General features: G+C 44.9%; 1 protein-coding gene across 1 annotated transcript in view; it reads left to right on the top strand.

Annotated features, from left to right (window-relative positions):
* The window catches only part of TACR1 (tachykinin receptor 1), a 224,216-nt gene extending 214,227 nt beyond the window's left edge, over positions 1-9,989 (top strand). Inside the window, exons 5-7 of the mRNA XM_039852507.1 lie at positions 3,947-4,097; positions 5,883-6,079; positions 6,861-9,989. Of these exons, the coding sequence (XP_039708441.1) occupies positions 3,947-4,097; positions 5,883-6,079; positions 6,861-7,152 (640 nt within the window). The 3' untranslated portion in view covers positions 7,153-9,989. The remainder of the gene's footprint in view (positions 1-3,946; positions 4,098-5,882; positions 6,080-6,860) is intronic.
* The last annotated feature ends 2,288 nt before the right edge of the window (positions 9,990-12,277 follow it).

Below are 12,277 nucleotides of genomic sequence, written 5' to 3'. Positions count from 1 at the left end.
CCCTGTTGGCCTCCTCTTCCCCCACCCCACAGCACCTAAAGTCTCTGTAAGGTTTATTAGAAGACACCTTGGATACTATTTAATAAACCTATCTATCTTCACTAAAATGCTGAGGATTATTTCAGGAACTAGAACTGATGCTTGGACAATGAGTGACTCCATCTAGTGAGCGCTTAGCAAACCTGGATTAGTGAGCATTAAGGTGTTAAGGCGTTAAGGACAGGGGAATCTGCAGGATTTGGAGCTGCACCGTTCCATATTCAGCAAGTTTATCTTGTAAAATGTGTCAAGCCTTATTAGCTGCTTAGAGGAGTGCACCGGAGAGAACAAAGACATGAAGCTGTTCCACGCACCTTCCTGCCGAATGTACTGACAAGTCCATTGGCAGGATTTATTGACCAAAACCAATGCAATTGCATCAAGTGGGAACCAAGCAGTCCCTTCTCTTGCCGTCTCTTGCAATCACTCTGGCTTTCTCTGGCTGACTTCTGGTGCCTCCTGGACCCCTGATCTCTTCTTCCAAGACGGATAGTAATTTTGAAAATCGATAAAATCTTGCCTAGCAGGAATCTAGGGAATATCAAATTCGAGAGCCAAAGAAAGCATGGAGCTGCACAAAGGAGGATTACACTTGCTTCAGTGAGCAGTTAGCGCTCTAAAATAATGATTTTGGCGAAAAAGAAAAGAACAGAGTTATCTCCAATTAAGCACACAGGTATGGTAAAATTTCTCTTAAAAGGTGTCAAGGTAGAAGAAATATATTTATTTTCGTATTTTTAATGATTCATTTGCCCTATAATGATTTAGAATTTTTGATAAGCTGAATGTTGTTTGGATATCTTCAATTTTTTTGTAAAAAGGGTTTATCTGACTGAGATTTAGGAAGATGTATTTAACCTTTGATCCTGTCTAAGGATCCAACTTGTAGGGTTGTTTGTTTGTTTTATTATTTTGGAGGGGGAGGTTTCTGAGGAGTGCCTGGCGGGAGCAGAAGACTACAAATTGGGAGATCCAACTCAGCTAAAATATTTCTTTTTAAATTAAATTTGATTTATTCTGATAAAATATATGTAAAATTTACTATTTTACATCCACAATATTGCGCAACCATCACCACTATTTGTTTCCAGAACTTTTTCCATCCCAGTTTCTGTACCTATGAAACTCCCATCCCCTCCCTCCAGCCCCTGGTAACCTCTAATCTACTCTCTGTCTCTGTGAATTTGCCTATTCTAGATATTTCTTAGAAGTGGAATCATACAACATTTGTCCTTTTGTTTGGCTTGTTCACTTGTCGTATGCTTGCAAGATTCATCCATGTTGTAGTATATACCAGAACTTTATTCTTTTTTAAGGCTGAATAATATTCTATTGTATGTGTATATTACATTTTGTTCACCCGTTCATCTATTGAGGGACTTCTGGGCTGTTTCTGCCTTTTGGCTATCGTGAATAGTGCTGCTACGGGTGTTGGATTAGTTAGTTTGGGTATGAAAGACACACTAGCAGGAGTTATCTCTAGGAAGTAGCCTGGGGAGTTGTTAAAGCAACTGGAAAAGAGTGTTCAAACACACTTCAGTAAAGTCATAAAATCTCAAGCAGTGGTGTCCCAACAGGCTCGTGGACCTTGGATCTGAAACATCAGCCGTCAACACTAGATGTACACCAGAATCACTCGGGCAGTTTCCCAAAATATGTATTCTTCTTCTCATACTCAGGCCAATTAAATGAGTATCTCTGGGCACTGATCGTTTTAAAAGTTCCCCTAGTGATTCTCATGTGATTCTGGAGCTCAGTGGAACAGCGTTTCTCAGTCTGAACCTGGATCAGCAGCATAGCCTGGGAACTTGTTATAAATGCAGATTCTCAGGCCCCACCCCAAACTGGCTAAGTCAGAAACTCTGGGTGTGCTCCCACCCTCTATGTTTGTACAAGCCCATCAGGTGATTCTAAAGCAGTGTCAAGTTCAAAGATTACTAGTCCAGAGAAAAAAGCATGGGTGACTTGTTTGCAGTGTCCTCCCCTCATGTCCCTGACACTGACATGGGTGCCCAGTGCTCTGAGGCAGTGGCCCTGCCAAAACTCAGCTAATAGGTTTTATCACCAAACAAATATCAGTCTGCATAAGATGAGGCTGTTCTTAAAGAGAAAAGTAGGTGCAGCCCGGAGGTTCTCAGGGTCTCCCTACCTGCATAGCCACTGCTTTGACTGCAAATGGTGTCTACAAAAACCAGGAAGGAGGCTGAGATCAAGTAGAAAACACAGTATACAGTCACTGCCATGATGGCTGGAGAACTCAGAGGTTCCCAGAGAAAGTGACAATCCAGGGGAACCTTAAAAGCCTCATGAGACTGGAGCAGCACAAAACAGATGCTCCGGGCTCCCTGCTTTGCTGAATCTGGTTCATTACTTAAAATCTCTTGAAATGTCTTCAAGTTATAAATTTTAATACTCAGAGTAGTCTTTGAGTATTAAATTGTGAGGCTTTGCAAAGCGGTTGAAAATAAAGTGTGGATAAAGGAAAAGTTGAGTGAATAAGTGAGTTTTCCTTATCAGAAAAAAATCACCATGGAGAGTAAGCATAAATAGAGTGGAAGAAAATATCACTGGGTGACTTTTCTCCAGTGACAAGAAGCTGTTTTTGAAGTCTGTGTTCTAATCCAAGCTCCTCTTTTTACCAGCTGGGAACTTAGGCAAGTTAATTAAATTCTAAATTTTGGTTTCCTCCTCTACAAAATGGAATCATGACGGTACCTGCCCAATCGTTTGTTTATAACGTCAGGATTGAATGAGATAATGCTAGTAAAGTGCTTTGCATTGTGCTGGTCACTCAGTGAGATCTAAATCCCACTTCTGCTATGAATACTATCACTGACATTATTATTAGCCCAGTGACTTAGAGTAACCCCTCAAAAGTATTAGCTATTATTATTATTATTATTATTACTATTACTAGTGCTACTACTACTACTAATACTACTACTACCATTAAGAATGCTGAGCCCCTCCATTAAACTCACATCAGAGGAAAGAGCTATAACTAGCCAGACATGCCAAGGGTCCCCTGAGAAAAATATTCTTTCTCAAAATTCAAAACTTATTTGAATGTCCTACCTAGAAGGAGCCCTGCCTTAAACAGAACAGGATAAGTTATGCTGTTGTAGCAAACTTCAAAAATCTCACTGCAAAGGATTATTTCTTGCTCATGTCCCAGTCAAATTCAAGTCAGTTGATATCTGTCCTCCAAGTGGTAACTCAGAGATCCAGGCAGCTTCCATCTTAAGATATATTTTTAAGAATCAAACTTAGAAGTGGCTTATACTTTGCGGCTTTCTCCTACTGATTCTAGACTAGGATAAGTCTTATCTCTCTCCTCTAAGGTAATTATTCTTATATCTGTGAATCCATTTGTCATATAGAATGGATTAGGGCTCATCAACCATTGTAGTGGTGTCATCTGACTGTACTAGCTGGTCTACATCCCTGCACCAAAATCGAGCCTAAGTGTAATCTGAAAGATATTAACTGAGTGGTACAATCACCTCCTTCATTCTAGAAAACATACCTCTATTAATGAAGCCTGAGGTCGCATGCTTTTTTTTTTTTTTTTTTTTAAGGAAGAGTGTCAGCAATTGCACTTAACATCAATTAAAATTTCCTTAGGTATACAATGTATTCAGTTCACACTCACCAATGTTTATTCTTCTCTTTTCAATCTGAGCAGGAATCTCCATTATGGAAAAAGTTCACAAGAAAAACGTGTTGAAGAGGTTTGCTTTCTCTGGTTTATCCATTAATATATCTCCCACTCATCCAATGCAGGCGGCAAGCCTCGCTGAGGTGTGTCTTAACCAAACTTATTAATAGCAAATGCCGAAAAAGGTAGCTGTCAAGCCCCGATCACCGTTATTTCTTAGACTGACTTCTCTCATCCACTTTGTTGCAGGTACCACATTTGTGTAACTGTGCTGATCTACTTCCTCCCCCTGCTGGTGATCGGCTATGCATACACCGTAGTGGGAATCACACTGTGGGCCAGCGAGATCCCCGGAGACTCTTCTGACCGTTACCATGAGCAAGTCTCTGCCAAACGCAAGGTGAGCAAGGGACAGGCAGCATCTAACCCACCCTGGCATAGGTGACAAGCTGGCAAGCATATGGGCCCCAGAGCCTCAGGAAGCACAGAGGCAGTGGGCACAAAACATCCCTGGGTCTGGGGAACCGCGGAGGGAACAAGAGGAAAAGGGAGGAGAGGGGATCTTTTTTAAATGTATTTGTAACCTAGGCCTGCCTGTACAGGCGCGAGCCATTTTGCTCGCACCTTAACAGTAATTGCAAACTGTCAAGCCATTAATGCGCGCGCGTGCGCACACACACACACACACACACACACACACACGCATGCACGCACGCACACACAGAGCATTTAACTATGAAAGCATTGAGGAGTTATTCATTCATCTTTTTGTTAAAGTTTGGCAAAATAATACATCCACTTGGTCAAACATCAAAAAGTATTAAAAGGAACATTATAGTGACAGAGAACAGATCAGGGGCGGGGGGAGGTTCATATTGGGGAGAGGTCTGCCTATAAAGGAACAGCATGAGTTTCCTTGTGGTGATGGAGCAGTTTCAAATTCTAATTGTGGTACTGTTTTCACGCATCTATCCATATAATAAAATTTTGTGGAACTTCACACCCTCCAAAATGATCATGTGGAAAAACTGGCAAAATCCAAATACGGTCTGTAGTTTAGTTACCAGCACTGCGCTAATGCCGGTGTCCTGGTTTCGATCACGTTGGTGTAGTTATGTAAGATTATATCACTGGAGAAAATAAGGAACACTCTGTACTATTTTTGCAACCTTTTAGGAGTCTTAAATTATTTCAAAATGAAAAGTTAAAAAAAATATTAAGAATCTTACCATGAAAAAGCTCCCTCCTTTTTAGATGCTCCATCTGCCTTGTTCCCAAGTGCACAAGCTCATGTACTATCGTGACCACTGTTTCTTATTAATCCTTCCAAATACTGCAATGCATTTATAAGCCAAATAAACATAAATTTTCTTTCTTTTTTACACAAATAGTAAATATACACTTTCTGCCCTTTACTTTTTTCATTCAACAATATCTGCAAGACCTTCAAAATTTATATAGTTTCTCATTCTTTTTTTTTTTTTTGGTACCCCTTTGCATAGTATTCCATTGTGTGGTGACTAGGTAATTCTTCACTGATTCATTGGGCGTTAAGAGGGAAGGGGTTACATCACCCCGTTGTAAATCCCCTTTAAACATCTGACGCTCCCCTGCTGCAGCCAACAGCTCCCCTGCTGTCCCCTGTCCTTCCTTCCTGCTAAAATTCCAAGCCAAGAAGGCTGCCCTAGCTCAGCGCCTCTCCCATCTGGTGCTTCTCCCCTTCCCAGGTCTTTTCCCCCTGAACCCCCATTCCCCTGGTCTCATTAATCTGGTTTCCTTTGTCTTCTTCAGTCATTGCCCAGAAGGATGATATAACATAGTGGTTCTTGAGCATCAGTGTGCATCAGAATCATTGGAAAGGTTAGTCAAACACAAAAATCTGGGTCCCACCCTCCAAGTTTCTGATTCAGTAAGCCTACGTGTGGTCCAAGATTTTGCACATCTGACAAGGTCCCAAGTGATGGTGATGATGCTGGTCCTGGGACCACACTCTGAGAACCACCGACATAACCCAAGTCTATTGGTACCACCTATAAAAGGTCCTTCTTCTTCCTCGAAGCAGTTATTATAAATACTTCCCACCAGATGCTGCATTGTGCAAAGCGAGAGGGCAGGAGAAGAGAGAAAGTAGGCATGAGAAAAGGAGGGTGCGCTGGTGGTCTCACCTGTCTCTCCCTCTGGCCAGGTGGTCAAGATGATGATCGTTGTGGTATGCACTTTCGCCATCTGCTGGCTGCCCTTCCACGTCTTCTTCCTCCTGCCCTACATCAACCCAAATCTCTACCTGGAGAAGTTCATTCAGCAGGTCTACCTGGCCATCATGTGGCTGGCCATGAGCTCTACCATGTATAACCCCATCATCTACTGCTGCCTCAATGACAGGTGAGGACTCCCCCCACATACTTTCTCTAGGTGCCATGAAACTATCTATCTATATAGTCATCAAGCAGCCAACCTAAATGAACAAAGTTGGCTGTGAGACAAGAGGGAGAGGTGGGGAATGCAGCAAACTAATCCCCGCATTACTCAGCCTCTGCTGATTATCACCATGCAGGAATATAAGCCCAGCGTAGACCATTTTTTTCTTTCCCAAGAGGAACCAGAAATCCCTATTTTTGTATGATATTTTCTGACTTTTAAACACTGGCAACTAAGTGGAGGTTGGGATGTGGATTTAAAAAAAAAAAGCCTCTGTGATTAATGAGCATAGAGCAGGTCCACTAGCTGGATCCAGTTTGTGGACTGTGCATTTGCTCACACTGCCCTATGGACCCAGTGCACGGGAGGCTGTGCGTGGAGACAGAGACAGAGTCAGAGAGAGACATGTCGAAGGAAGGTGACTGGCAGGAAGTCACCCTTCAGGCAGTGGGCTACCTGAAGGATGTTGAATTGACCCAAAGTTGGCTGACCCCACACCAGCAGAGGCAGCATAGTTCAGCAGCTGCCCTCGGTAAAGACATATTTCGCTTGAACCTAGGTTCTAATCCCGGATTTGACCTTAACAGTTGACCTTTAAATCTTGTTGGCCTTAGCGTCTCCAGTTCTCAATTAATTTTAAAAATAGTAACACGGAGTCCCACTTGGCTGTGTCCATGTGTTAAAGAGCTGATGCGGTGAAAGCAGGCTGTGCCCAGGGTCACCTCTCGACCTGCTCTCTCTCCAGGTTCCGGGTGGGCTTTAAGTACGCCTTCCGGTGCTGCCCCTTCATCAGTGCCAGTGACTACGAGGGACTTGAAATGAAATCCACCCGGTACCTCCAGACCCAGGGCAGCGTGTATAAAGTCAGCCGCCTGGAGACCACCATCTCCACAGTGGTGGGGAATCACGAGGAGGAGCTGGAGGAGGGCCCCAAGGCCACACCCTCATCCCTGGACCTGACCTCAGACGGCTCCTCTCGCAGCGACTCCAAGACGGTGACAGAGAGCTTCAGCTTCTACTCCAACATGCTCTCCTAGACCCCAGCACCTTCAGCAGAGGCAGCCACCATCGTCTTTGTCTTGTTTCACTTCATGCATGAATAATTCTTTGATCTGGAAACCATCAGAAACACCCCAACACTGGGGCTTGTGAAAATGGTCAGAATGGTTTAGGGAAAACATTCCATCCCAGACTCTTCCCTGTTTTTGCCACCCCCATGCTGTGTGACCCAAGGCAAATCAGTCTCTGAGCCTATAGGACGGGAAGACTGGGCTTAATTTCTCTGCAATTCATTCCATGATTCTGAAATGAACTTTGGTTGCATGTGAGCACTCATTTCAAGATGAATCCTGCAATGCGGCAACAGATCCAACTGATCTGTTTGCCTAGAGCCTCTGTCTTACTTCAGTACTGTCATTCTCAATTATGTTCAGATCACCTTCCTTTAGCTGGTAGCCTCTTTCACTTGATAGGCTGGACAAAAGAAGGAACGAAATAAAAATCTGAATGAAAGATTTAACTCCATCTTACAAGCTCCTGTGAAAAGAAGACAAAGTGTTCCTTTTAGGCATCTCAGTATTTTAGGATATTTAAACATCATGGGATTGAGAGCCTAATATTCATCTGCCTTATGTCTATGTCCCCAGAGGCTGTCCTGAGAAACTGATGCAGGCAGAATATGTCCATTGATGCCAACTAATGTCTGTCATGAACCAAGAGTCAGGAGAGCTGCACCATCTTTAATTTGTCTGAGACTCTTCCCTTATTTGTAAAACTGTAGGGCTGAACTAGATCATCTAAGTGTCCCTTCAAATTTTAACATTCAATGGTTCAATGATCGCATGAGCTTTTGTTTGTTTCACCAAAAGATGATGGCCTCGAAGAATAGGAGCAGAGTGTCTAGTGACTTAATACTCAGCTCCTGGAGAAATAGCAACTGCTAAGACCATGTGTCGATACCCATATCAGACATTCTCTGATTTATCCTAAAACATGAGTACTTTTTTTTCTCCCAAAAGGTTTTGGCCTTTACAGAGCTGAGGACTCCATCAGGCTAAGCCTACTGCTGAAGATGCCATCAGGAAAACAAACTTGTGGGCTCCCTGATCTGGCCTTTTGCGTATCTTAGGACAGGGGTACAAACTCAGAGTCTTAGCTTTACATTAGCATCTGGCCTGTACTCAGATGCCCAGTGAGCGAGGGGCCTCTGGGAAGAGGCTACCTGACACCTTTCCTTCACACTATCTGCATCTCACTCCCCTGTCCCCAGCTTTGTTGGCCTCTTGTCTATCAGAGGTGAGAAAACACACCAACCCTATGGAACAGTCCATCGACCGAGAGCCATGAACTTAATGCTTCATATCCCAACACAGCTTTGGAGTTTCCAGCAGGTGAGCATGCAGTTCCTTTCTGTCCCCCAGATCTGCACTTCATCCTGATGTAGCTGAAAGCAGAAACCTCATGTCACATCCATGAAAGTCCTCCTTGTGGTTTGAAGAATGGATGCATGCGTGCTACACCGTGGTATGGAAGGGGAACACCACTGCCCACAGGATTTACAGCCTTTACCAACCCCGCTGGCTCTAGCCCTACCATGGTATGAGCAGGACTGGGGGGAGGCGTAGAGCAACAATACAAGAAAGAAGGACCTGAAGACCATACTCTGCAAAGCCTTGTGGGAAGGATTAAAAAAATTAAGTAAAGCCAGCTTGATGCAGATATATGGTGGAAGATACAATTTAGGGGCAACGAAAGTCAGTGCCAAAAGCATTAGACATACTTCCGATGAGAATGATTCACTTCAGAGAGATATAAAGAAACAGCATGATTATGAGAAGCACCTAAAAAGAAAGTGTCAAGGAGTCAAGACATCCTCTCTGTGGAAGAGGTTAGAGCTGAATACAAGAATTATTGAGTGCCTGCTCTGGACCTGGCCCTGAGCTGGGCACACACAGGTCCTTCCACTCCTGAGGAGCCTACTGGACTGGCCATTGCTAACTCACCAGTCCTAGTCGGTCCAGCCTGCCCAGCAGGCATGGAGGCGGCTGAGAAGCAGATTCTCCCAAAAATTCTAAAGACACACACTCGGCATGTATAATCGAGCCAAGAGCTGAGACCTTCAGAGAGCCTTTTGTAGTGAGAATTCTCTGAGATAATTCCAGGGGACCTAGTGGGATGTGGTCAGACAGCATTGTCACTGCAAATAATTAGAGGGAGTGTGGGATGGTACTGGGCAGTTTCAAATATGGCAAAATATCCCCTCTTAGCAAGCCCAGCAAGCCTTCCTCTGACCCACTCTCCAACACTCATTTAACTTACAAAAATGTCATCAGCGCCCATGAGTGAGAAACATCACAATTTGCACTGTGCATGGGTCTCATTCTTATAGAAATGTGTCACCGTGTGTTTATCTCCTAAGCGTTTTTCCTTGGTGTACTATTCAGTAGTAATAACGACATCATGGGGCCAATCTTTGTTATGTTACTTCCAAACTGTGAAATCCAGTTGCTGTCAGTATATTCTCAGTATTGTGCCAATCTCTCCTCCTCCTCATTCTTTCACAGAGAGGAGCTCATGTGTATCGTGGACTCACAGTCACGCATTGTAATTGAGGGGTGGGGAGGGGGACCTTTATGGGAGGGACTAAAGGGCAGGAGTCCTTGTCCTCCTCCCCACCCGAACCAGAATGCGAAGGCATGCTGGAACACCCTTTCTCTGGGAAAGACTGAGGGGACGCCTAGGAAAATGGGAGCTGGCTTCAGTTGACCTGGGGAAAATCCTATAGCTGGAGCCAGGTTGTTTCTGAGGTTTCCATTTTCCAGCCTGGGATCCTGGAAAGAATTTCCATACAGAAATAAAGTATGTGTTTGATTATCTCATGTTTCTGTCTCATCTCCATACCGCGCAGGAGGTTGAATGGAGTGGTACTATGAACCCTTGTAACCTGCATAGTCAGAAAGATGAAACTCAACACCCAGAAAACTCCTAACTCTGTGACTAAATGAGATGTGGGGACTGTTTCCAGGTGGGGATCTGGGAAGGTAAGGCGTGATTGTGTGAAGTAACCAATGATGTCACCTGTGAAAAGAGCTGTGTCAGTTCAGGTCCTCCCAGAAGCAGACATCAAGACAGAGTTAGAAGTACAAGAGCTTTACTGGGGGGGAATACCTGGGAAAGATAAAGAAAGGAGGAAACTGGAGTAGGCAGAGGAAGCCTGAGACCACCCTGCAGATCTGACACCTATGAAGCGAGGAGGAGGGGAGGGGTGGGCAGGAGACACCTCACACTATGGTGCAGCTCTGAGAAAGTCTCAGTTGGCTCAACAGCATCTAAAGGTGCCCACAAAGAAAGCCTGCATTGGCATCAATGGCCAGGCCTGGTACTCCAACATGCTGGGTCACTAGCTGGGAGCTCTCTGGGGAGAGAGTGGTCTGACTTGAACACCATGATGGGTCCTGAAGGTGCTGCAGCTGGCGGCCATCAGCTGATAGCACTCCCAACACCTGGCCTCTCCTGAAGGGAAGTCCGAGCCAGGATTCTCACAACTGCCACCAGAGCTTTGGTCAAGGCCCCCGTGTTTGGGAACCATGTCAGGAAACCCTTGGCAGGATGTGAAACTTTAATGATGATCTCTGTCAGCCTTGGCAACCTGCATTCGACTTCCTGGGCCACCCTGTGCCACCTCACCTCTCAGGCACGTGCCCTCAAAAGAGCAATGAGCAGCTGTTCGCAGACTTACGATGACAAAGACAGTAAAGGCACTGAAAGAGGGAGTGACCCGGCATACTTTGTTTTAGAAACAAATAATAAAGATGTTTCTGTTTAAACTAAGGCAGCTTAAACTGAGGTGCCTAGATAAGCTTCAGTGAACCCACAAATCCCCTACACGATCCCCATAAATCATATGCAAAACATTGTGTGTGTGAGCATGTGTGCAAAACCTAATTCTCAAAACTCACTCACCCTTGGCTCACCAGAGAAAGAGAGAAATTAAGCTATTTATAGGAGAGGGGCAAAGATCCATGAGACCTTCAGAGCACAGTGAGAGGTATATGTGCCCCCAGGAGAACCAGAGGGGCTGCCGAGAAACTGGAAATAGCTTTGGAACAAGATCATAATTCACCTTCGGCTCCCGGAGGAGTTAAAGCCATAGAATGTCGTTGGAGATGTTTGTGGCAGTAAAAACACCAAATTTATAATTAAGGGGTGTGCTCACTTTTCTCTATGGGAATACGAGTATTTGTTAGCTGAGGAAAGACTAACCTTATTTATAGGCCAACAAATAATGCCAGCGGTGAAGTATGAACATTCCTGCGGAAACGCAAGGACGTTTTCACTTATTTCTGTGTAGGCACAGGCTACACACCAGGGACACTTGGCCTCAGGAGCCACCCTGGCTTTGGTAATAGCCACCCCCGTGCCCCCAGGGCTCCTCAAGTCCCTTTCATGGAGTACATGACCTCCTCAGCTCTGGAAGCCAAGAGGGGGGATTTCAGTCAAAGCCCCAAGTCGAAGTGAGCAAAATAGTACACGCCAAGAATGTCCCTCTCCCTCATCTTCAGAGGTGACGGGAGCATCCGACTGTTTTCCTGGACTCCATGGGCAAAGTTCTGAGACAGCCTCATGTATTTCTCCCCAGGTCAGGAAAAGAGGGAGGACAGGAAATGAGGCCACAGAAGGGCGTGCCTCATGAGCTGCAAATGCAACATACAGCAGTTGCAGCCTTTGGTCTTGGCTACTGTCTCGAGCAGCTCAGCTAGCGGAGAAAAGGCTGCTCATTAGAAACAAGTGACTAAAAGGACATCAGCACTGACATGAGCCAGATGGGTGGGCTGCCGTGGCCCCATCGCTCTTGGACTTCATGTTAGCAGTGTATATTCTGCCAGCTTCAGAGATTTTCGTACAGACAGATTTAAGCCCAGGTCCTCTGCGGTGTGTGCACATGAGCCCTTTCTCTATTCTCTCTTCTCTCTCTCTCTTTTTGTATGCCCAGTTTCCCTTCACTCTCCACTCTTTAGTCCAACTTTGTTACTATCCCTGGAAACCTCTCTCCAAACACTGCCTCTGCTGGACTCTCTGTGTTTTCTCTCCACCACTCTGGATGTCTACTCGTTCATAAGGAGAGGATTTGGCGTGATAGTGAGAACCCGCCATCTCTGACAA

The sequence above is a fragment of the Pteropus medius genome, unplaced genomic scaffold (genome assembly GCF_902729225.1).
Source record: "Pteropus medius unplaced genomic scaffold, Ma_sr-lr_union100, whole genome shotgun sequence".
In the NCBI taxonomy this organism is placed as follows: Eukaryota; Metazoa; Chordata; class Mammalia; order Chiroptera; family Pteropodidae; genus Pteropus; species Pteropus medius.
Note: the sequence above shows the minus strand (reverse complement) of the source record. Positions and strands in the feature narration are given on the sequence as shown.